Source organism: Pelobates fuscus, chromosome 6 (assembly GCF_036172605.1).
Source record: "Pelobates fuscus isolate aPelFus1 chromosome 6, aPelFus1.pri, whole genome shotgun sequence".
NCBI lineage: Eukaryota > Metazoa > Chordata > Amphibia > Anura > Pelobatidae > Pelobates > Pelobates fuscus.
This window is the reverse complement of record NC_086322.1, coordinates 148,556,280-148,582,817: the sequence shown is the minus strand read 5'-3', so window position 1 is coordinate 148,582,817 and position 26,538 is coordinate 148,556,280. Positions and strand designations below refer to the sequence as shown.

General features: G+C 42.5%; 1 protein-coding gene across 1 annotated transcript in view; it reads right to left on the bottom strand.

Moving 5' to 3' along the window:
* AFG2A (AFG2 AAA ATPase homolog A) overlaps positions 1 to 26,538 on the bottom strand; it is a 358,336-nt gene that overhangs the window by 326,107 nt on the left and 5,691 nt on the right. Inside the window, exons 2-8 of the mRNA XM_063458412.1 lie at positions 21,799 to 21,923; positions 21,558 to 21,715; positions 10,111 to 10,172; positions 5,853 to 6,479; positions 4,936 to 5,065; positions 3,293 to 3,349; positions 313 to 436 (exon numbers count right to left, since the gene is read on the bottom strand). Coding sequence (XP_063314482.1) covers positions 313 to 436; positions 3,293 to 3,349; positions 4,936 to 5,065; positions 5,853 to 6,479; positions 10,111 to 10,172; positions 21,558 to 21,715; positions 21,799 to 21,923 — 1,283 coding nt within the window. The remainder of the gene's footprint in view (positions 1 to 312; positions 437 to 3,292; positions 3,350 to 4,935; positions 5,066 to 5,852; positions 6,480 to 10,110; positions 10,173 to 21,557; positions 21,716 to 21,798; positions 21,924 to 26,538) is intronic.

Sequence of the window (26,538 nt, the reverse complement as noted above, 5' to 3'; positions counted from 1 at the left end):
CCCCTGAGAATTGTTACTGGAAGCCTCTCTGACAAGGTCCGTGAACCATGGTGTGTACAGATGATTGTAAGCCTTGAAGGTGAGTAATGGGGAAAAACATTTGGGAGAAACAGAGCATTAATTATGGACATTGATGTGCACTTGGGATATATAAGGGAATATGTGGAAAGCATGTAAAATGGCCAAATAAAGTAAAGACCTTAAATGTTGATACTAAAATTGTGAGCACAATTTATTCTCCTAACCAGGACCTTTGGCATTTCATATAGTGCAATATTTTGGCATTTATCATTGATTAGCCATAGACCTTACCGATCCAATACCATCCAGGAGTGTAAGCAAAGAGGCCACTATCCGTTTCTCCACTTCATTCTGAGCTCCTTCTCTTTTTGGACAAAGGGCATCCAGCTCATCAATAAATATAATTGAAGGACAACTAAAAATATAGATGAATGAACGAATCAATAAATGTAAAAAACTTTAAATGATAATTAATTTGATAGAGAGGAGACTCAATGCCTATCCGCCACACATGAAGGGTAGGATACCACGGAGGCCCGCCTCCTAAAAGTCACATATATTGTGCTCCCAAACCGGGGGTAACCCTAAACTAGCTGCATAGAAATAACAAAAAAGAAAACAATACTACCCCCTTGATGAGAAGAGTAGTGAAAGGGGAGCACAACAAAAGTAGAGTAGTGGTGAGAAAACAAAACAAAAAAAAAAGAACTTATCTTTTATTGAATACGAATATAAAAAGACAGGAAAATAGCGCCTTATAAAGTGATTAACCAACCGAGTCTGAGGGATAAGGAGAAGAGAGAAAAAAGAATGGACTGTGTCTGTGTCTATCTATAGGCAAATAAATGCCTTTACATAAGAATGAAGGTGCAGGATAAATATAGAGATAAAAGTGACGACGGCATGGACAAACATTTTGCCACTGACGATGGTGTGAGAGGAGGCCGAAATGCGCTGAAATGCGTTTGTCACTTTTATCTCTAATAAAAAATATCAAAAAAATGTTTTGCCTGCCCGTCTGGGGCCGCAGCGCTGGGCGTGTGGCTCTTGAGCCACCCCCAGTGCCGGGCCGATCCTCAAGGTGGGGACACCGAGAGGAGCCCTGTCGCAGGGGGGCCAGGAGGTGGCCGTTCGGCCACCTCAGGGTGCTCCCAAAGCTGTGCTAGGTGAGGCAGAGCAGGCACCTGCTTACTTTGATGGCAGATGCCTGCTCTGCCAACAAATGCCAGTGACCGTCCAGAGGCGAGGGAGACGGGGGAAGCCAGGCGGCGAGGGAGGCTGTTCTTGCAGCTTTTCACTCCTCCCTTGCGCGCCCTTTGTGATGCTGGGAGCCGGAATATGGCGTAATTCCGGCCCCGGCAATACGAAACAGCGGGCGGGAGGAGTGAGGAGCTGCCCCACACTGGACCCCAGGGAGGTGAGTGTTTGACTGCCAGTGAGTGTGTGTGTCTGTCAGTGAGTGTCTGCCTGTGTGTGTGTGTATCAGTGAGTGTGTGTGTTTGTCTATCAGTGAGTGTCTGCCTGTGTGTGTGTGTGTGTGTGTCTGTCAGTAAGTGAGTGTATGTATGTCAGTGAGTTTGTGTGTGTGTGTGTGTGTCAGTTTGTCTGCCAGTGTGTGTCTGTCAGTGAGTGAGTGACATGAGGGGGTGGCAAAATGGATCTTTGCCTATGGCAGCAGAAATCCTTGCACCAGCCCTGGGTGCAGGTAGGTACTAGCCTTCTGCGGGTGCAAGGTAATTAGTGATAATAGAGGCGTTTTAGTTCGGTTTTTGGATCCTCATATGCCTGGTAATTAGTACCCTCGCTACTTCCATTTATCTCTGGTAATTACTTGTGTTAATTGGTGGAATTTGTCTATTTTTTCTTTTTAGATTTTATAACTGGGGCTTTTTCCTGCATTTTGGTTTTGCAAGTTAGGACTATACCTACCGGTGTTTCATCTATTAGACTTTTAATGATTAAGCACTAGTTGGGTGAGGTAACACAAGTTGACTACAGGCATTTCTCGCTTTATGAACTTTTTTCTGGATGTGCCGCCATTTTGTTTCACCTCCATTTTGTGTCAGTGGTCCACGGATCAGGACCGAGAAGAGTGCTTTGGGGCACAAACAAGAAGAGCAGAAGAAGAATTTGTGGTTAGGAGTAGACAAGAAGAGAGATGAGGATCAGGAACACAGTTCCTGAAGATAAAGGGAAGTCTAAAAACAGGTTTAGATTATACTGTATTCTCTTTGTGCTTTCATGGGCATACATTACAGATCCTGTAATATTATTGCACTGTGTGCTATTGAGTATAGATTTGACTTGATTTGTCTGTGTGTGTCTGACATAGCTGTATGTGTGTATGTGCGCTTGCCATTGTGCCATGTTTTGGCAGACGGCAATAGTAAAAAGCAGGAGGAGGGCTGAAAAGCCTGAAAAAGGGGAGAAGGAAGAAAGTTTGAGAGCTGTAAATATAAAAGGAGTAACATAAAAGTTCTAAAAAAGAGATGCAAGCTTTAAAGTAAGAGGAGAAGGAGGTGAGTTTGAGAGCTGTAAAAATAAAAGGAGTAAAAGAAAAGTGATAAAGGAGAGGGGGAAGCTGATAATGAAGAAAATGAATAAGTATGAGGGTTTAAGAGAGGTTCCCCATTCAACAAGTGCAGCATGTCTCTTCATTGAATAGTATGAGGATTGATGATAATTGGATGAGGATTTCAATATGGTATGCATGCCTTTAATATTCCTACAACATACATGTATTTGCTATGCTTTCATGTTGTATTTGTACTTAATAATTTAGGTTTTCAATGGTAAAATTTGTTGGTCAGGAACAGAACCCGTGTTTATCGGAAATTATTTCTCACTTTATGAACTACCGTAGGCTTCGGGAACCAATTAGTTTGTAAAGTTGGGAACTACCCATACTTAATGTACCTATTATCCCTTGTATTTATCCTGCACCTCCATGCTTATGTAAAGGCATTTATTCACCTTTGGACACAGTCCATTTTTTTTTCTCTTCTCCTTATCCCTCAGACTCAATTGGTTAATCACGTCATGAGGAGCTTTTTTTCTGTCTTTTTATATTAGTATTCAATAAAAGATTTAAAAAATTATCTCACTACTACTCTACTGTTGCTGTGCTCCCCTCTCACTACTCTCCTCATTGGGATTTAAAAAAAAATATTTATTTCTAGGAATGTAAAAAACTGATGGGTTAAATAGAACAACGCAATATGAATACCAATGCAATATCGAAAATATCCCATAAACACAATATATAATATACCGTTGTGATGCCTCTGCAAATATCTGCCGCAGCCTTGACTCTGATTCCCCGTAAAACCTGTGGGACCAAAACAAGTCTTTAGAAATAGAAATGTTAAAAAATAGAAGAAAAATATATATTGCTCAGCTATATTAGCTCTAATCAATTAATATAAGCGCTTATTAAATACAATAAAACTAATAAAATAAAACATTCTGCTTAGTAAAGTGAACTCCTACTGCCGTAATGCAACCAGAAGACATCATGGTAAGTGTTGGAGCCCTGTAGCTGGGAAGCACACAATGATACCAAAAACATAATTCAAGGAGACAGAGGGTGGAGAGAAATCTCCAGGAGAGTGGCACAGCAAATGAGGTAATAAGTAAAGGTCAAATATCTAATAACCTGGAGTTAACAAGTGAGGAACAGAAAGCATGGGTGGCTATTATGCTGTGAGAGCCCTTTTAATATGAAACAGAGCAAAACGCATAGCATAGTATAATGATGCACTATATAAGCAATGACACCTGACCTATAACACACACAATGTACAGACAAGGTAACAACCGTGACACATGGAAATGACCATTACAGTCATTGTTATGGCTGGAAAAAGGAGTGGGAATATAGTAGGTGTTTAAGACACTTAAAGGATTACTCCAGCCTCCATGATCACGTCTAGTTTTAGAAGTGGTCATCGAGCAAGGAATCTGTATGTGCAATGTTTAAGCTTGAAACACTGCCTGTACAGAATAATCTGCTCTTTTGTGCAGCACTTCCTCAGGAAGTACCTCTAGTAGCCATTTGAGGAGCCACTGGATGTGTCCCTAGGCTGTAATAAAAAAATATTACTTGACATGTTATCAGTGAGGCACCCTTCCCTTGGTGTTGCTTGTGGTATGCAGCTTTATAGTATTTATTAGCTATTAATTTATCATTGTGATACACTGAAACAAGGACCCTTTGCTTTTGTGTGTGTGTTTTTCCATGTGGGGCTGGTATATATATTCTGTATTGAATATGGAACCAGGACTGTACCATGTTCAGAAACTGCACACAAAAGTGATAGTTCCAGCGCACTGGTGCAGACTTAGTGTCTATCAAAGTATAGCTTCCACCAGAATAGCATTATGTTTTTAATATAATGCAATACTGTGGAGAGAGAACACTGTAGGATGGGGGGAAAAAAGAGGAAAAAACACCTTACACTTAAATGTAAGAGAGTTGCAGAATTAGAGTTGATAATTGTCAGATTATTATCAGAGATCACGATGTAGGTAGGCAATGGTTAACATTTCATGTGATAACTGTAACTGTTATGTTTGACATCAAATCTCAGCCAGCCGACAAAGCATTATCTGCAAAGTGTAAAGCAACAGCTGAAGTGTCAAAGAATGAAAGAAAATATTCATGCTTGACCCTGTCCTGATTATAGTCTTTTGTCTTACAGTTTCAATATATTTCTCAGTTGGTAGAAGGCAGTATTAAGAAACACCAATAACAATGCCGTTTTATTTTGTTACCTGTCTCTGCACGTAAATCATAATGATTTATAAACTATAAACCCTTACCTAGCACAGAGCAACTGGGAACAAAGCCTGGTCTGGTTGTTCCAAATGAACAATGTCACAAGCTAGTGACTACAGTTTCGTGTTTCACCTTACTTGCTCATTATTTCTGGCCCATTGATGACTGAAACATGAGCACCAACTTCATTAGCGACTGCCCGCGCAATCAGCGTCTTGCCTGTCCCGGGAGGGCCGTGAAGTAGCACTCCTCGTGGAGGAGGAATTCCTAAAATAAATCAAAATACAAGAGTTAACAGCTCAATTTACAACATTAAGATATACCGACTGTACGTCCCCAAATGGCTTCTTATCATCATCAATATCGTGAGAAAAATTGTATTTCGGATAATTTATGTTGTAACCATGACATTATAGTTTTAACTTTTATGTACAGGTACATTAAAAAGTTGCTGAGACAGCCAGGTTACAATACCACTCTATCCAACACTCAATAGCCCCATCTAAGGTGTAATTACATATCTGAATATGGCTATAAAATTATTGGTATTCAAAGGATGCACAATGGGAAGACTGACTGGTTATTGTGTAAAGAACCAAAAATTCCAACATACAAAGACTAAATTATTAGGGAAAAGTAATTTGATGGCACATTGTACAGAATAAAATTCCAAATGTTACATTTGGCTTATCATATTGTTAGCAAATGGCTGCATTAAATATATTCTGCTACTTAGCTTTTAACTCAAACTATTAGAATAAGGGTAAAAGACTACAAAATTCTCCTCTTCTGCATACCTTGTAGGAACAGTGTGAATGACTTTTTATGAAACGACAAGGACATATAAACACTTATCTAAATTTCAGAGATTTGAATTTTGAGATTTCAGATTATAGAAATGCATTTTTATATAAATTTAGCATGGGCAAAGTTAATTTTGCAGCCAATTCAGAAAATATGTTTGTATCAGACAATCCAACCTCAACGTATTTGTATAACATGCAAACAAAATTATTTTAATGCGCATGGATTGCAATATCTACTGTTACCTTACCATATTTCTTAAAGAGTTCTGGCTGCTTCAGAGGCAACTCTATGGTTTCTCTTATCTCCTTTAGTTGGCTATTCAAACCACCGATCATGTCATATGTAACTTTGCTTCTTAGTTGGCATTTGTCCACCTCAGATGTCAATTTTGGCTCTTTGTATCGTATTTGTGTTTGTGAAGTGATGCAATAAAATGTGTCTGCATTGCATCTTACTTGAATTTTCAGGGATGGTGACATTAGTCTGTCATTGTCATTATCATCTGGGAAGCCACTTTTAGAGCTTTGGGATCCTTCTTGGCATGACTCTTGTGAGTTCTGCTCCTCTGGGACAACTCCTGCCTGAATCTCAGGAGAAGGAATAGAAACACTTCCATTGTCAGTTTTACATGGAGTACTTGTGGCTGCTATGTTTTGGTTGTCGTCAATATCCAGTAAATTGAGTTGCAAGGACAAATCAAAGGTACTGCTGTCCACACTGCTCTTGTCCATGGTAAGTTCATTTACAAGTGCGTTATTGGGCAATGGTTCTTGCATTGTACCATCAATCCCTTTAATTTTAGTCACCTGTAAGTTGCACGGTCTACCATAGAAGTTCATACTAAGGTGGTTGCCTGGCAAAATGATCCTCCCATCTGGAAAAAATGTATTCAAAATTGATTAGATTGCAAAACCGACATCAATCAAACCTATATTGCCCAAGTAAAGGTGACTCAGACATTTCCATTAAATATGACCCTAATCGAGTAAACCAAGTTTTGAGATTTGTCTTTTTACAAGTTTTCTCTTGAAATGAAATTTCTTATGATTTAATAAAACCAAAGATGTTATTTAAAAACTAATCACTCCAACTAACAAATCAAAAATCATTAGCAAATCACAAGGTCAAAATGCAGACATTGCTTAATTGTTGTGTTACTGGTCCAAGAAATCTAACTTTTAACGAGAACGGAAGACAGCCAATAGTTTATTCTCAAATGTGTTTCCTCTGGTCACTGACCACCATTTGACTGCTAGCTGTATTCTGACTGGTTCAATATATCCATTTTAAATATGCCACTAAGGTTTTGGTTTTTCCCTATCTCTCTGGAGCCCTCATTACCGTCTTCTTCTAAATTAAAAAAACTATTGGAGAAATAAACAGGCAAAAAAAGCAGGCCCAATAACACAGACATGGTACTTAACATATGACTATTTGTTTAACACTCTGTGAAACCACCAATAGCTCCATTCTTTAAAAGTTCCATGGAAGCACGGGTACTGCCCTGAATTATGATGCAATGCTTTCACAATTTCCTTTTCTATCTAGACCATGGTACGTTTTCTACCATACCATGGTCTAGTAAAACATGTTTTCCAGGTGAGACATACTTTGCAGTCTCTAGTAGACGGATTTGTTTCTCTGAGCAAGCTGCGTTTCAAAGCACAGCTCACAGCGGAGCATGACATGGTCTGTTTGTTTCTCATATCACTAATTACAGACCGGAGATTGAAATCACCCTGCTTTTCTACAGTTTTGCTCTGTAAGCGTGCTTAAATCAGAGCTCTCACAAACTGCGGTATCGTGTTAGGCCATAGGGAGAGCAAACCACACTTATAATATTACAATAACAAAACTGAAATGAAGCAGAGTGTGGTAATGTAAAGCGCTGAAATAAAGCAGAAGTATTACATTTGTTTTTATTTTATTTAATTTTGCCTTTGTTAAAAAAAAATGTAACTTTAACTGCTGGAATAAGGCAGTATATATAGTTTCAATATGTATAATGTACTATTTTGTAAGCCAGCAGGTCAAGTTGAGCATTCATTTGTACTTGTGGTATTTAGGGGGAGAAAAAGCACAAACCTTCAGTAGACTAAACATACGCTGAAAATTGGGTTAATTCCTTTAACACTAATGATCAGTCTGATAACCTTTTTGGAATATTTCATACATTTCATACGCGAGTAGGAAGAATCTTGCTTTGCACTTGCAATTTGGATTTCTTTTTCTTTCAGTTTCACTATTTTGGCATTTTGCACTTTTTGTCAACTCACCACAACTATTTGGCAAGTAAATGCCTAACACCAAAACAACTTTAGCTTAAAAGTTTTAAGTGGTTTTGGTGTATAGGTAATGCCCCAACAGTCTAACTCCTCAATTTGTGCCACTTAAGAGTTATATCACTTTGTTTATGCAGTCTAGTCACACCTCATCTGGCTGTAACTCACACAGTCTCCCTATCTACTTCCTGGAAAAAGGTCTAATTTTTACATTTTCCCTATTGGCATGGTGTGTTTATAGGAACACTCCACTAAAAACACAAAATAATAATAATTAAATCAGGGGTATTCCTAAAAGCAGATAGCAAAAGCTGCAGATCTGCTGTATGCAGCCTTTGCAACCCTTCCCCAGACCAGACTTTATGTGGCCAATCACAGATCTTTCAATGCCTCATAATGAGAAGTATTTGTAAGGCAGGTGCTCTGGGCAATTGCCTGGCTCTTGTGTTAAGCTCCACTAAGCTAAACAACCAGGAATTACCAGGACTGTTGGTCTGAATGGCAGCTATAGAGTGTAACAAGGATCATTTATAAAAGTACCAATTTCTATTGAAAGCTGTAGTGCTTTTAGTGTTTGAAATGATCCTCTAATTTAGTATTTCTTATCTCTTGCTCTATTTAATGCCCTATTTAATGCCCTACAGAGTATACAGCGGCCTCATGTGTGTGACCAAGTATAATTAACAGAGCAGAAAATATTAACTTCTAAAGTAAGCACACTGAGCTGTAAAATTGTTTTGAAACGTAAATCTCTTTTATATGGCAGCTGTGTGAGTCAAAGCTAGGGAAGGTGTGGCTAGGGCTGTCTAAAAAAAAGTGCTGTAACTCCTAAACAGCACAAAATTGATCAGTGACATTGTAGTAACACAATGTTTCATTAAGCCAACACTCATTTGATGCTTAGAGTATATTGGGCACGTTTTCCTGGCGGGTGGTAAAAGGTTAATGGCTCAAGTACAGTAAAAAAAAAAAAACAAACAAGAAAAGAAATTATAGGATGTACAGTAAATTTGTTAAATGTGAAATGATGCATAATTATTTTTAGAATACCTGCACTGATTTGAGCGAGAAGACGATTCTTTAAAGGGCACTCTATGCACTAAAACAATTGTAGCTCTCTGTACAGGTTGTAGTGTCAGGATTTCACTAACTTAGTACCACATTAGAGCAGAGCTGTCACTTTCGAGGGCCTTTACATTTTTCACAGAGACCACAAAAGTGACAGATCCAGTGTGGGTCCTGTGGCCTGGGGATGCTGAAGAAGGCAAGTTGTACTTATCTAAAGCTGTCCCTCCTGGCTGCAGCTATCTTCATTCTGCTGGTCCTCTTCTGTTCCTGGAGTGTAATTTACCAGTGCTGTACTCTCGCACATTTTAACTTAGGGAGAGCCTAAGTAATTGCATTGCAACAAAAACAGAGAATATGAGAGCACTGAGAATGGGCAAAAGCTCAGAGAAACCTCAATAGCTTGCCCTTCAGTAAGCCCCCACTTAGGTCTCAAAAAATAGTTTTGCTCACTTGTGCCACTACAGAGAAACTATATTATTTGCATAACTCACATGGGCAGTCCCATATCTCTGTTTTTGCTACAACACAATTACATATGGAAACTGCCTTATTCCAGCAGTAAAAGTGTTTTAACCCCTTCAGCGCCACGAGAGGGGGACCCTGATGGTGAGGGTTCCCCCAAGGATGACATAGTGTCAGGAAAACGGGTTTGTTTTCCTGACACTATAGTGATCATTTGAATGTCTTTAATAAATAGGTTTGTTTGCTTTCAGTGACACATGTTTCTATGTTTCTAACTATTTTACTACCTATTTATAATTGTGGATCGAAGAGTGATTATTAATTTCCTAAATGATAAATTAATCATTTATAATAATTACGTATAACAGTGTTTTCAACAGTCACATCTTGGACTGCATGGGAGAAAAGCAAGATAGCGGCTTGTATAGCTATACAGGGTGCCATGGTTTTGAGGTGTATAACTTTCTTTATAAACAGACATAGCAGGGCTTACAATTACACACAATCAAAAATGTCTTAATGTTACAGCCCATGTTTCCCTAAGGCATATCATGTTTTAACTCTAAAATGCTGCCAAAATAGTATCAATGGAAGGTCGTTGTGCTTTATATGTAATGTACATAGCCATGGATGCAATATTGCAATGGATGGGTCAAACTAAATAAATTGGATTAATCATGTCAGGTCTCTTACCCATAAGCCTCAGAAAAAAAGCAGACAATTCTTCAACATTGACACCACTGGCATCTTTCTCCCTGTAATGAGATGAAAACACATAGACTTTGTGAACTTAGCTCTTTCACATGTAATGCATTCAGGCACTGTGAGCTACACATGTTACTACTTAAACTTGATCCATTTTTGTAACAACAAGCTTAACCCAATTATATGTGCTGCAGGTACTTCTCTAAGAGAGAAGAAGATATGCAGACACTCCCTCCGAGGAAAGCCATGTGTCACTGAAAGCAAACAAACCTATTTAACAAAGACATTCATGGCCAAGAAGGATCTATTATACAGAAAGACATGTATATCAAGTATCCAATATACAGAAATCTCGGTTTACATGTAGTACTGCAGAAAATGTATGCAATGCATATAAACATTGGGGATTTTTACATCTCACAACTATAGACATATATTTCTTTTTACATTCTCACATCTCTAATCTAGATATTTTAAATATTAAAGTGAACATGCCAACCATGGCTTCTGTAGATGACAGCTATACATTGAGGTGGCTATATATAAATCACAAGCAAGTGCAAATATTACAAGAGAAATCTCTTCTGAATATGGATTTCAGAAATGGACACGGCAGCAGAAAACACAACCACATTGTATTCAAATTACACAATTGCATCCCATAATTCCCTGGGTATAGCTGCACGCAAGGCTGTATTATGTTGCTCCCTGTAGCAATGTTTTTTTCCCAACTAACATATTTTAGAAAGAAGTCCATACTATGCTACAATTACAAATTAGAACAGGTCATTGTTTTTAATATTTATGTACAGGTTATGAAAACTACTGCCTTTTCTTTCATTGCTCCAGAAAGTTTGGATTTATAGTTGGCTTGGGGGCATTGGCATTAGATCACGCATATGTGTATTTTATGGTCAGTGACAACAAATTCATCTGGTCCACAAACAGGAAGCACGCAGAATAACTCTCTGATTTGCAGTGTGTGTGTTTCACCTTCTTTACAAACCAGGTCCTTCACAAAAAAAGTAAACTGAAGCACACTGCTAATTCTCCATTGGAGTTGGAGAAATATTCAAAGTCATATTTGCTTAGAAATTGCTTAGCAATTCCCTAATCTTTACAAAATATATTTTAATGAATAGAGAGTTACAGTAGTTGAATACTAACAGGCAGCTAACAGGCAGCTTTGCATCTAATAACTTGTTTTTAATAAGTTTCTTAACTGAGGATGCATAATTAAACTTTTGGCAGACTATTTTTTATTTTATTTTTAGAAAATTGCACAATTTTATGATTTAAAGAAACAGGCAGAATTATAATTTGAAATGTAAGACTTGAGATTATACAGGCTAGAGAAACATAACGTTAGTAGAAGATTAGGTGAGTTGCTGTGTCAGAGTGTGGAGAGTTGAAGTATGCAAGGGTTTGGGACATGGAAAGGCAGTCTATTGTTAAGCAATTGTTTCCTTCCTCTATTCATTAGACAGCCATAATGCCTGATTATGCCAGTTAAAGTCCTAATGAAGTGGGCATTTTACCTTCTGGGGTACATGTAGAAGATTTCTTAAATTGTATAGAGGAAAACAGGATAAAAAACAAAAAAAAAAAAACAAAGAAAGATGAAACGGAAAAAAATAAATAAATGGTAATAGTGTCCAACAAACACATAATATGCAAGATTGTGAAATAATGCAACAAACACTTTAGTTTATGGGAAAAGAACACTTCTCTTTGTTTTTTCTGCCGCACTACATACAACAAGAACATAAGGTTCCATTACTTTCATTAGACCTATTATAGTTACTAACTCTATTGTTTGAAATACAACCAAATGATAGATTGATACACTGCAAAATGAAGTGATACCCGCGCGGGTGATACCCGATTCAAGGTTCTCCGGTGCTGGACTGACCCAATCGAGGTTGATGGCCTACACGGGTGGGAGCCGAGGAGAGACGGCCGCTCTCCCGGTTCTCTGGCGGACAAAGGGGCACTCCAAAATCCCTCCCCCCCTCTATGGACCGGCGGGGGTCATCCCGGTCCCCGAAGACCTGAGCTACCACAGTCTCGGACGCATCTGGGGGCCTCACAAAACTCCCAAGCAGAGAGGGATCGAGACACCAAAGATTGTGGAAACACGTGGCCTGCAATTGCCGCAGCCCGAACTAGCAGAACCAAGCACTGGACGGACGGTTGCCCTGGAAGCCATGCTGGGCAGGTTATGGGCCATACCGAGCAGCAACACACATCAAACAAAAGCCACACGAGAGCCAAACACGAAAACACGTGAGAGCACTAAGAAGAGACCTGGGGGGCTCCCTAAGGACGGAAAGAAATCCCGCACTAACCTGACTGCAGCGGAGCGCCGAAAACGAAGGAGGCAGTGGTACCGGCAGAGGAGGCAAGCTGCAGACAGTCATCCTGCACAAAGCTGCCGCGGAGAGCCCTGTACCAACACACGAACGCCAGTCCTAAGACGCACGACCAAACCACTGCAGGGCCGACAGCGATGCCGTTTACAGCTGGACATCTCCACACCAAGCGACGATATTGCACCATGGCAAGCCACTCACATACTGGACAGCCCTGTATACCTGATGGGCATCAGCTAAACTGAGCTAACCCGAGTGACGAGTGGAGATGGAGTCCTGTACCTACAGCCTACACCATTCCGGACATTGCAATGCTCACCTTAAGCAGATGTCTAGTTAATATCAATACCAATACTCATAATTTTGCCTAGCCGTTTGTTTGTTTGTTTGCCTAGTTTAGTTTAATCTGACATACACAAGCCTGTACACGCTATATGTTTTCATCCGGTGACGACCCATAAGGCGTCGCACCCCTGCCTGCATTATATAAACATGCATGATCTGTCTTAAGCGGTAAATCCCTGCATGTAGCATGATTTTGCTTAAGCGCATTTTAAGCCGGTTCCTGCAATCGCAGCCCACGAGACACTAACGGGGGACATAGACCCACAGACCTATTAGCAGAGCCAGGCTGTATCCTAATGCAGGGAAAGGGGAGCTTAACCCAGTTCCTCAGGGCAAAGACCTAGCCTAATGACATCCTTCATGCGACTAACAAGCGAACTTGCTACATTAGTTAACTGTACTTAGCTAGAACGCAGCCCAGCAAGTCTGCACCTATCCTACTACTGCTATTCTTGAAAATGCTTGTACCGCAAGAATCGTTTTCTTATACCTTAATAAAAATGTGTAATGGTTACGAATGCCACATCTATGTCTAGTCATGTAATTACTGATATGCTGGAGAGTGCTGTTGTGGCATAGCTGGCTTGCATGTTAAAGGACCACTCTAGTGCCAGGAAAGCATACTCGTTTTCCTGGCACTAGAGTGCCCTGAGGGTGCCCCCACCCTCAGGGACCCCCTCCCGCCCGGCTCTGGAAAGGGGAAAGGGGTAAAAACTTACCTTTTTCCAGCGCTGGGCGGGGAGCTCTCCTCCTCCTCTCCGCCTCCGTTCCTCCCCGTCGGCTGAATGCGCACGCACGGCAAGAGCTGCGCGCGCATTCAGCCGGTCACATAGGAAAGCATTCATGTCAGTGAGACAGCCACTAGAGGAAATAGGGGAAGGCTTAAATAATTGATAAACATAGCAGTTTCTCTGAAACTGCTATGTTTATAAAACAATTAGTTAACCCTAGCTGGACCTGGCACCCAGACCACTTCATTAAGCTGAAGTGGTCTGGGTGCCTAGAGTGGTCCTTTAACTGACCTTTGCACAACAAAATAAAGAATTGAGAAAAAAATATATATGAGACAACAAAACTAAGAATGTTTGCAGCTTGGCTCTTTTTTTCAATTTCCTATTCAATTTTCCATCAATGCCAGTTTAGAGGATAACCTTTTTGCTGCATTCCATTTTAATTGCATAGGTTTGCTATTGAAGAGATTTTTATTTTTGTTACTGAGGTGTTTGTGTCTTTATCTTATTTTACCTCTTTTAATATTGCTTAACAAAGTAAATGAAATACAGTAATTTATTTTTATATTTGGTCATACAGTATCTCATCAGTCATATTTAATAAAACATAGAAATCTCACTATATACAATGCAGTAGGTAAAAAACACACTAGAAATATACTATTCTTCCACTAGATGGTGCTACAGTTCTACAATCTACCGTAAATGGTTTAACGCACAGATGTTACATTTTTCACTTCTCAATTTTTACGTTTATTACATTTTTTTTTTTATTATTATTTATGTTGTCATTGAGCATGGTAGTGATACAACGTGTGAGGAATGCATGACAATAAGTGCACAAGTAGGTGCGGTTTTACAAGGCATCAGGTTATCATGCTCAGAAAGACATGCTGAATTGAGTTTTTTGTGTTTTGGAGAGTATGAACAAAAAGAAATGATCAAAGCGAAAAAGTAGTTAATAAAAAATACCAAAGTAGTGACATCTAAGTAGGACACAGATTGTTAACCCCTTGTTGGCTTGCATACTGGTTTGTGTGGGGGCTCGTAGGTTTGGCTGTCAGGATCTTACCTGAGGTGGGAGTCTGAAGCGCAGAGATGTTAGCTTACCCTTGCAACTAAACACAGTCCAAAGTGACCAGGTAAGAAGCCACCTGGACTGTGAATCTGTGCGGGAAAGATGCTTCAATATGCAGTACAGAAAAGGTCACAAGCAGAAGGATAGTCATGGTGTAGCCAAAGTCAGAGGATGCCAGAGGTCAAGATAAACGTGGAAAAGTTGAAGTCAGAGGATGCAAGAGGTCAGGATAAACGATGAGTGGAGCCAAGGTCAGAAGCCGGGTCAATCTGGATAACAAGCTCAGGAGACTAGAAAGCAAAAACTACATACATTAACCAGAATCAAAGAACTGACAATGTTCTCAGGGAGGGGCAGTGTTTTATTATCAGCCGATGAGCGATCTGCCTCAGGTGAAGCTTAGGCAATAGCCACAGAAGAAGTCCAGCCCTCTAGAGCTGCAGACATAGCCAGGTATAACAGGGCTAGAACTATTCAAAAGTACAGGATCTGCTGTGGCTCAGAGGCAGTATAACAGGCCCAGGATAACAAAGGACCCAGGTTCAAATCCCCTGTCTGGCACCTGTGGTACCCTCTGGGCGTGAACAGTACACCTCATTGTCGGAACCACTATCCATATCAAGATATTCCTTCTAATCAAAGTCCTTTTCCACATAGGGCTCTATAGTACCAGCTTCTAATACAGCTGGAGATCAGTCAAGGTATTCAATGATCTGGGACCAGTTGGTAAGTACTTCTAGTACCTCAGCAGAGTGGAGTTCGTGGCTAGCAATGCCTTTTCAAACATTTGTAAATCCTTTTTCCGGACCATAGGATCATTCGAGGCATTACGAAGGTAGATCTTCTTTGGCCATGGCTTCTCCTCCAGTCTCTTTCTTCATGAGTCACTTTGATCTGAAGAAGTCCTATTTCCATAGGTTCCTCGAAGTCACAAGGAACATTGAAAGCATCCTAGGAACCGGATCATAAGGAGGTTTGACGTTGGTGTTGGGTCTCACTGTTTCTGGGAATCTGAGATCCTCTGGAACGTGGAACTGGCCTTGGCGCAGTGGTTTTACTAGAAGTCTTGCACTGCGCTTCCACTGCAGTCATGAAGGATCCCCAACTGACAAGAACAGGACTCTTAGCCTGCAACATCTGATGTGCCCATATTTTGAACCTTTCAGACAGCAGGTTGATAGCTGCTCGGACCATGATGAAGTCGGTGGCATATGTCCAAGGCTTTAAGGCAAACAACAACTCGCAATCTACCTTAAAGTACAGGAAGGATGTACGGCTACCGTCAAATATCTCAGGCATAACAACATCTGACTCAGAATAAGCAGGTTCCGCGGCTAGGCATACTGTTCCTTTAAGAAATCGAACATCTTGCTGCAGCTCCAAAACAGTCTGGATCATGCTGGACACTTGCTGGGTGATCAGCTTGCACATCTCTACGAAACACATGATGGTCAGTTCTTTTGTCAGGGTCTTACCAGAGGTGGAAGTCTGAAGCGCAGAGATGTTTGCTCACCCTTACAGATAAACAAGTCCAAGGTGACCAGGCAAGAAGCCGATCTGGACTGTGAATCTGTGCACGGGGTCTGTGCAGGAAAGATGCTTCAATACGCGGTACAAACAAGGTCACAAGCAGAAGTATAGTCAAGGTGCAGCCGAAGTCAGAGTATGCAAGAGGTCAGGATAAACGATGAGTGGAGCCAAGGTCAGTAGCCGGGGTCAATCTGGATAACAAACTCAGGAGACTAGAAAGCAAGAACTACACACATTAACCAGAATCAAAGAACTGACAATGTTCTCAGGGAGGGGCAGTGTTTTATACCCAGCTGATGAGCGATCTGCCTAAGGTGAAGCACAGGCAATATCCACAAAAGAAGTCCAGCCCCGTAGTGCTGCAGACATAGCCAGGGCTAGAACTACTCAAAAGTAGCGGCTGCAGGGTTTGTCTCTAGGTGAGAGTGCTGCATGTGGGAACATCGATAGCGTAGACCCTTCAAAGGTTAAGGGGTTCTGTCTGCGGACCACTGCTTGGAGCAGGGCTTTGTCCTGGAGAGACTGGAACCTGATGATAAGGCCTGCAGTAGCTGCTGGGGGTGGCGATTTCGGCTTGGGGAGGCGAAACATGCCATCCAGCCTTAGCGTCTTTGCCAGTATAGGCGGTAGGAGCCTTGCTAGGAGTCGTCTGACAGAGTGTGGCAGGTCAGTGAGGCCGATAGACTCCGGAATTCCACAGATTGTTATGTTAGGTCGTCTCCGCTGGTCTTCCATCGTGTCCATCCTTTCAGCAGTGGTAAGCGGTTACTGCTGTATTTCTCTGCTGTTCGACCGAGGTAAGTCTAGTATCGTGGGTGCTTGTAGTAGCCTCCATGAGGACTACCTTGGTCGTTGCACCCTGAATGGATTCCTTGAAATAGGCCATATCTGTGACAATGTCTTTGTGCAGATCTGCCAAAATAGTTTTGAGCATATCCACTGTTACAGGTGCCCCAACTGATGGCTGTGTGGGAGAGCATTCAGGTGACAATCCCCATGCTGGGCCTTGAGGTGGCCCCACTCCCAAGATCGAAGGGGTTCCCATCCAAACAGTAGAGAGAGTTGTCATCTTCCAGCACCATCTTGTGTCATGCGGCCTGTTGCGAGTTCCGCAGGAGTTCTCCGATATCTCGGGCATTAGGGCTTTTTCAGGGTTTGGGTTTTTTGGGCCTTCTGCCCATCGTGTTCCCCCGACAAGGGAGTAGTATAGTTGGTTGATTTTGTGGTCTTTTTTCCACCAAAAGTCTTGATTAGTGCCAAGGTTGGCTCAGAGCTCTGAGAAATGCAACCGCTCCGTTCTGTGGCTATCTCCGCCCCAAGTGTATTACATTTAATGAAACAATCAATAAAAAAATATATATTTTTATATTTATATATTGAACTAATTTGCATATGCCGACCCAGAATCCTTTGCTGTTGTAACTTCACTGCAAATTTGTGATTTTTGTGGGAAAAGCAAGTCTCATGGCTTGACTGGTGTGCAGACTTCTGTTTAACATTGTATTGACTATACAATGTTATATATTCACTTAAAATTATAAATGCAACACTTTTGTTTTTGCCCCCATTTTTCATGAGCTGAACTCAAAGATCTAAGATTTTTTCTATATACTCAAAAAGGCCTATTTTTCTCGAATATTGTTCACAAATCTTTTGTAAATGGGGCTACTAAAAACGTTAACCAGAACCATTGAATGTGCATGCGCAAAGCAGTGGCTCAGGCTTACTTTGACATTCTGAGAGGTGGAGGATTCATGCACAACTTTAACAGAACTTGGTTGGCAGCAAAGGTAGTAAAATTCCCACAATAACATAAGTGATAAAGGGAATACCCTTATAGCTACTGAATATATGCAATTCAAAGCAAAGAAGATAAATAAAATGTGTTCTTATTTAATAAATAGTGATGTCCCGAACGGTTCGCTGGCGAATAGTTCCTGGCGAACATAGCATGTTCACGTTCGCCATGGACCCTATTCATCATCATTGAGTAAACTTTGACCCTGTACCTCACAGTCAGCAGACACATTCCAGCCAATTAGCAGCAGACCCTCCCTCCCAGACAGCATACAATTTAGATTAATTCTGAAGCTGCATTCATTCATTTTTTTTTGTGTGTGTTTATTATACATTATCCTCAATAGCCAGTAACCTGTGTTTATTATACATTATCCCCCATAGCCAGTAACCTGTGTTTATTATACATTATCCATCCATAGCCAGTAACCTGTGTTTATTATACATTATCCCCCCACAACCAGTAACCTGTGTTTATTATACATTATCCCCCCACAACCAGTAACCTGTGTTTATTATACATTATCCCCCCATAGCCAGTAACCTGTGTTTATTTTACATTATCCCCCCATAGCCAGTAACCTGTGTTTATTATACATTATCCTCCCATAGCCAGTAACCTGTGTTTATTATACATTATCCCTCCATAGCCAGTAACCTGTGTTTATTATACATTATCCCTCCATAGCCAGTAACCTGTGTTTATTATACATTATCCCCCTATAGCCAGTAACCTGTGTTTATGATACATTATCCCACCCGATAGCCAGTAACCTAAAGATTACTTAGTATTAGTAAATAATATGCCCCTACTCGCTATACCGCGAGTAGGGGCATGTCTAGTAAGCAGTGAGCAGTAATAAAACCAAAAACAAACTAATAACCTCCCCCCCCCACTTGCGCGGCTGGTGGGGGCCCCATAAATAACAATAAGGGGGGGGGGGACCTACTGTCCTCCCCCCGACCCCCACCCCTGAGCAGTGGGTGGGGGCCCTAGATAAGAATAGTGGGGGGGGGACCTACCGACCTCCCCCCCGGCCCCCACCCCTGAGCGTTGGGTGGGGGCCCTAAAAACACAATAAGGGGGGGGGCCTACAGTCCTCCCCCCTGAGCGGTGGGTGGGGGTCCTAAATAAAGAGAGGGGGGGACCTACTGTCCTCCCCCCGGCCCCCACCCCTGAGCAGTGGGTGAGGGCCCTAGATAAGAATGGTGGGGGGGGGGGACCTACCGTCCTCCCCCCCGGCCCCCACCCCTGAGTGGTGGGTGGGGGCCCAGAAAAAACAATAAGGGGGGGACCTACTGTCCCGCCCCCTGGCCCCCACCCCTGAGCGGCGGGTGGGGGCCCTAAATGAAAATCCCCCCCCCCATCAAGGTGACTAAATATAGTGACCCTTAATATAGTCACCCTAAATATAGTGAGGGGGGAATAAAATAACTAACCTGCAAAAAAAAAATTAAACTTACCATTTGATGTCTTCTTTTTTCTAAAATCTTAATTTTTCAGCCCTAAAAAAGGCCAAATAAAAAGCCATCATACCCGACGAACTTAAAATAAAATAAAAAATCCGAGCGCAAAAAAAAAAAAACAGACGAAAAAGAAAAAACCCGAGCGCAAACAAATAATCCATCTACTCCAAGGAACTTTCCCACGCTGTGTAAAATGACACAGAGCACTGTGATTGGATGGTTTTCAAGCCATCCAATCACAGTGCTCTGTGTCATTTTACACCGCGTGGGAAAATTCCAAAGAACTTTCCCACGCTGTGTAAAATGACAAAGAGCACTCTGATTGGCTTAAACCCACCAATCAGAGTGTTCTTAGCCTAATTGCAGGGCGGGGCAAGGCTTTATAAGCCTTGCCCCGCCCTGCGTAGCTCAGTCTGCGCGGAGCACTCCATGGGTGAAGATGGATTATTTTTTTGTGCTCGGGTTTTTTCTTTTTCGGCAGTTTTTTTTTTTTTTTTGCGCTCTGGTTTATTTATTTTATTTTAAGTTCGTCGGGTATGATGGCTTTTTATTTGGCCTTTTTTTGGGCTGAAAAATTAAGATTTTAGAAAAAAAGAAGACGTCAAATGGTAAGTTTGATTTTTTTTTTTTTTACAAGTTAGTTATTTTATTCCCCCCTCACCATTTTTAGGGTGAGGGGGGTAGGTAGGGGATAGTTTGATTTGGGTTGGGGGTGACTAGGGGCTTGGGACCCCTAGTCACCTTGATGGGGGGGGGGGGAGGGGGGAGAATTTTCATTTAGGGCCCCCACCCGCCGCTCAGCGGTGGGGGCCGGGGGGGGACAGTAGGCCCCCCCCCCATATTGTTTTTTAGGGCCCCCACCCACCGCTCAGGGGTGGGGGCCTGGGGGGAGGACGGTAGGTCCCCCCCCACCATTCTTATCTAGGGCCCCCACCCACTGCTCAGGGGTGGGGGCCGGGGGGAGGACAGTAGGTCCCCCCCCCTCTCTTTATTTAAGGCCCCCACCCACCGCTCAGGGGTGGGGGCCAGGGGGGGAGGACAGTAGGTCGTCCCCCCCTTATTGTTTTTTAGGGCCCCCACCCACCGCTCAGGGGTGGGGGCCGGGGGTAGGACAGTAGGTCCCCCCCTCTTTATTTAGGGCCCCCACTCACTGCTCAGGGGTCGGGGCCAGGGGGGGAGGACAGTAGGTCCCCCCCTCTTATTGTTTTTTTTAGGGCCCCCACCCACCGCTCAGGGGTGGGGGCGGGACAGTAAGCCCCCCCTTATTGTTTTTTTAGGGGCCCCACCCACTGCTCAGGGGTGGGGGCCGGGGGGAGGACAGTAGGTCAAGGTAAGTTCGGCATGACAGTGCCGCTTTAAAGCACGTTATTCCAAACAATTTAGGAATGTTAGGTGATTCCTGCCCTTTATGGATTAAAACCAGACTCTGCATCAACTATGTAATTTTCCATGGGAGTTTTGCCATGGATCCCCCTCCGGCATGCCACAGTCCAGGTGTTAATCCCCTTGAAACAACTTTTCCATCACTATTGTGGCCAGAAAGAGTCCCTGTGGGTTTTAAAATTCGCCTGCCTATTGAAGTCTATGGCGGTTCGCGAACATTTGCGGAAGTTCGCGTTCGCGAACCGAAAATTTTATGTTTGCGACATCACTATTAATAAAGTGTATATTTATTTTATAATCTGTGTATATATAGAGATGTATATATCTTCAACTTATTCATACGATAGAAGTGCTCACATTATTTTATTTATCTATTTTAGCATTTAGTCTCTCTCCTCCTTTTCTAGTGTGAAGCAGTCCAAATGGAGTTCCCCCTGGTCTTAGGGTGGTTTTATTATATTTCATTATCTCCCATATACCCACATATTTTATTGTTGACTTTGTTTATTCAAAGCAAAGAACACTATATCTTAATGTAGCGGATTTTAATACAAAGACCCAGTTCCTACTGTCTGAGAAATGTAAAGTGAGTCAGGAACACACAAACTCTTTAAAATGCAGAGCTTGTGAACTTAAATGGTAATGGTAAATGGTAAATGGTACTGGTATTAAGGTAGGCATTTGTAAAAGCTATCAGATTTTTCATGTTTATGTAATTTCTTTGCATCCTACCTGATTGCAACTTCAATTTCTTCGGCTTGCAGTACAGAACCAGTAAGGGGTTGAATAAGGACTGAATCCCCAGGCTTTACCTTCAGGTTTTTCTGAGCTGTCACTCCAAGGCCAGCTTTGCCAGAAGGAAAACCAGACACAGGCCATGCTGTGCATACCTGCAATGGAGGAAAACATTGAGACTGCAAGACTGAGACTGAAGATACAATAAACATATACATAGTCATAGTAATCACATTACCTCTTGTCTTCTCTCTATGCTGGTAATTAGTACAGGGCGCCCGATACATAGGTCAGCTGCTTTCATAGCATTTAGTCCAAGCTGGATGAATGAACACCTGTATACCTTCGGTACACTGTCCTCTGCTACAATAAAAAGGAAATAAAATCTTTATCTTATAATACATCACCATTACCATTCAAAAGCTGGAAAACCTGTAACCAAGTACATAATTTTGCTTAGAACATTTCCACCAATGTAAACTGTGTGGCTTATTCAATAAAAACTGCATCACTAATGGAGTCAAATTGCAAGACAAAAAAAAGAATAATTCTCTAACAAATATATTCACAATGTGGTTCATTTAAAGGGACAAAGCAGACACTATAGCCACTTCAATGTATTGAAATGATTATGGTGCCAGGAGCCCATGGGCGCTGGGTGCTGTAACACTACTAAACAGTAAACTCACCTTTTACCAGAGAATTCTAGGTCCCAGCAGCCTTCAGTCTAGCCTCCAATAATGAAAAAGCAGAGATAAAGCAATGCTCTGCTTCATGCTGTACCAGACGTAGCAGGCAGTGTTAGGCTGAGAGCATCATAGGAAGCCAGGCTGCAGGAAGCTGGGTACAGACCATCTCTGGTAAATGGTGAGTAAACCACTTAGTGGTGATGCTGGACCCATCTAGGCACCATAACAATTTCAATGCAAAGCATTTCAAACAGAAGCACTGGATTGTAGATTGCACATGTGCCACTTCTTTCTCATTCATGACCACAGACCTGCTATAAAAAGAGGAGCCATAAAGAGAGGCTCAGAGTGCAGGCTCAAAACAAAAAGTACTCTGAGCCTAAAAAGAGAGGGACAGTGCTGGGCGTTACAAGGGGGTGTGGGGGGGAGGTGAATATACTACGTGTACATAAGATGCATACACATAGCAGTGACAGCTGTCACGGGCACTTTCACAGAATAATGAATGCAACTGAACAGTCCTTGGTGAGGATGACCACCAAACTTGCACAAGACAGAAATAGCCAAGCAGCAAACGCTGGAGGTGGAGAGACTCCATGCAAATTGGTGAAATATCTCTCAATGACAGTGGTTTAAGAAGATAACAGCAAGTTGTGGTTGTCATGGCATTTATAGTGGCCCTATTACCACTTAAACACCTCCTCCCCCCCCCCCCCCCCCCCCCAACAAAACAACAAAAAACTTACAGGATTTTCATGGAATACATAAATGGCAGAGATTCTGCTAACAGTAATTAAGCCCATAATTTCCATTCAACGTTGGATAGATTTGTAAGTAAAATCTTATTTCTGGACTGACTGAAAAAAAAATATATTTTTTTTTTGTTTTCCCTGTTAACATGTAATATGGAGTTTCTTCTATCCAATTGTTAAAGCACCTGTTTCGTATTTGAGCAGCAGTCCTTACTGCATATGTCCATAGTTCCTTTGACAATATACTCTCAATTAAACATCTTGTCATTTCAAACAGTGTTCTTCAGTGCTCTCAGCAGTACCATTTTGATGGGGTGGGCAAGTTGCTTAGGTCTCATATTGAATACCTTGTTTAGTAGTTACTTAAATCTCTCCACCACAAATGCAGTACCATTACCATTATCTTATCTCAGTACCATTATCATATACATTTTATGTTTCCATATGGTGCTGTGTCAGCCATAGTGTTTTCAGCGGTTAAAGGACCACTATAGTGCCCTGAGGGTGCCCCCACCCTCAGGGACCCCCTCCCGCCGGGCTCTGGGATGAGGAAAGGGGTTAAACTTACCTTTATTCCAGCGCCAGGCGGGGAGCTCTCCTCCTCCGATCCTCCCTTTCGGCTGAATGCGCGGCAAGAGCTGCGCGTGCATTCAGCCGGTCTCATAGGAAAGCATTTACAATGCTTTCCTATGGACGCTTGCGTGCTCTCACTGTGATTTTCACAGTGAGAATCACGCAAGCGCCTCTAGCGGCTATCAGTGAGACAGACACTAGAGGATTTGGAGGCTGGATTAACCCTAATATAAACAAAGCAGTTTCTCTGAAACTGCTATGTTTATATAAAAAAAAAGGGTTAATCCTAGAGGGACCTGGCACCCAAACCACTTAATTAAGCTGAAGTGGTCAGGGTGCCTAGAGTGGTCCTTTAAGCTGCATCAAACACTGCTCCTGAGTAGCCATCAGTGAATGCTATGGCATGTTTGAAATCTTCTCTAGCTTGTGGTTCTATGCGACCTGTTAAGTCAGTATGCAATTGCTCCAGTGGTTATGTGACTGGCATTAGCTAGGTACTTTTCTTCTACTCTGAACTAATTTTCCTTGAGTACAAATTTCACAGTTTAAATCAGACTTATCAACTTTACCTTTATTATTCATTCCTTTGTAATTTTACAATGTAATAGTAATTACAGTGGCCTAGAATTTCATTCTACATTTGGCTATTTTACAGAGAAAATGTCTTGAAGGTATGAAGGTGTATACAATGCTGTTAAGGGTTGCTAGATCTCAATTTCCTTTACTGCCACACAGGCAAATGTAGGCCTTGATCCTCTTCTGTGCCACAGCTGGTGTATTTTCCCATGTGCAAGCTCCAAGTGTTTCTCTGGTCTAAACGTGTTATTAAAGCTTTAGAATTTTTTTACATTAGCAATTACGTGGGATGCTTCCCCCATGTCGACCATTAGATCTTTTGGTAGTAACCCATCCCTTATTCTAAAAACATGATTGCCTGTTATGATCCTTATATGCTGCTTGTTTAAGACAATCTTTTTTCTTCTTCTTGCGACTACCATCAGCACTTCTATGTGTCACGCTATTACAGTAATTACACTACAGTGACCATTTTCATTACCAGAACACATACTCTGGACTTGTGCCTTTTTGGCCACAAGTGTAATAAGTCATAATTGAATTACCCTGAATTCTGAAATTAGGAATCACTTTTAACACTATCATTTGAAGTAGCACAGTACTTTTTTTTTTTATGAATTCTTTATTTTTCAGTGTTTTCAATTTTTGTGGTCATGGGGGGTGGGGTACAGAAGGCAAAGAGGGGTAGAGAGTCTCGGTACATATTACACATTTTTTACATTGCATTTGTTGGTTACGACATTCATGCATTTGGAGTTTGTTTAGTGTTTTTCATTTTTGGTTTTCATCTATGTTGTGTTTTCTAGATGTCTTTTGTACGTAACCAGTGCTTCGACTCTAGGTCTAAGGTTTGGGGTGAGGGTACAGAATGAAGAAGGAGGGATTAGGGATTTCCTATCGAGTGCCCCTCCGCCATCCCGCTCTCTTGGTTTTCGGTCCCCGCCCTCTCCCCCCCCCCCGGCACCGCTGTCGCTTTATCTGCCTGTAGGGTCTGAGTTATGTTTTGCTGTGCTAGCGACCGTGCGGGAAGCCGGGATCGGGGAGGAGGGGGGAGGAACGGTTCGCCTGCCTATCCATTTGCGTCTTGTCACCCATTATTGTTGGTGGATGGGTCTGGCCCATGCAATGTTGTCGTGTGTCCGTGTGCTCGGGTGTTCGGAGCTCGTGGTCTTGCTCCTTCGGGGCAGGCGTACAGTGGTCTATTGGCCCCTGCGGGGCGGGCGTTTTAGTAGCGTTTTTTGTGGTTGTGAGGCCTATGTCTCCCAGGTGCCCCTGGTTGTGGTAGATGTAGTTTGAGTATCTCGGGTGGGGTTCGTGCCTGGGGTATGGTCCTCGCGAACCTTTATGCAGGGCGGCGGGGGGGTGGGGGGGAATATGGGTGTTCGCTTGTCGTTATCTCTTGTATGGGGTGGCTTGGTGGGGGGGAACTGCCCCTTTCCCGCGCCGGCAGAGCCCCAGGTCGGGAGAGGAGGATGAGGGAGGAGGGGTGGGAGGGAGGGAGGGAGGCTAAGGGGAGAGGGGGGTTTGTCCGCCCGGAGGGCCTTCCTTGGGGGGTCGTGTCCATCGGTTGGGCGATGATGTTCTGCGTCCGGAGTGCTTACTTCGTAGGTTGTGGTTCGGTGCGGTTTCTATCTTCGGGTCTTTTACTTTATTTCGTTGGGTTTGCGTATAGGCTTGTCTGGTTCATGTCCCATGGGTCCCATATACGGTGGAACGCTTTGTATGTGTCGTTGATCTGTGCTGTTAGTTCGTCCAGGTCTCTGGTTTCTTTAATTTTGCGAATGATGGTTGAGATCGTGGGGATTTTGGGGTCGGCCCACAGTTCTGCTATCGCTCGTCGCGCCGCTAGATTGATTCGGGCTGTTAGTTTATTTTCGTTCCTTGTTAGTGAGTCAAGTGGTTTACTGAGGAGCATAGTCCAAGGTTGTGCGGTGATTGGCTTTTCTAGTACCTTTTCCAGGAGGTTGCTAACTTCTCCCCAAAGTGGTTTGAGTTTTGGGCATGTCCACCAGCAGTGGAGATAGGAGCCGGTGTCGCCGCATTGTTTCCAGCACCCGTCGTCAGGTTTTTGGCCCATTTTGTTGAGTCTGTACGGCGTCAGGTACCACCGATGCAGAGTCTTGTATGCTTGTTCTTTGTGCGTGACGCAGACCGTTAGTGCGTTGGTTGCCTCCCAGATATCTGCCCAGTCGTTTGGTTCTTCTGGCGGTCCTAGGTCGCGTTCCCAGGCGGTGATGTACGTGAGGTTGATCTGCGAGGTGTGGGTCGTCAGTGTGTTATAGAGGGCTGAGATTTGCCCTGGGTGTAGGGGTGCGTCAAAGCACTGTTTTTCGAATGTCGTCGGTGGTGAGGTGCCTGCTTGTTTGATCATTGGTTGTTGCGCAAAAT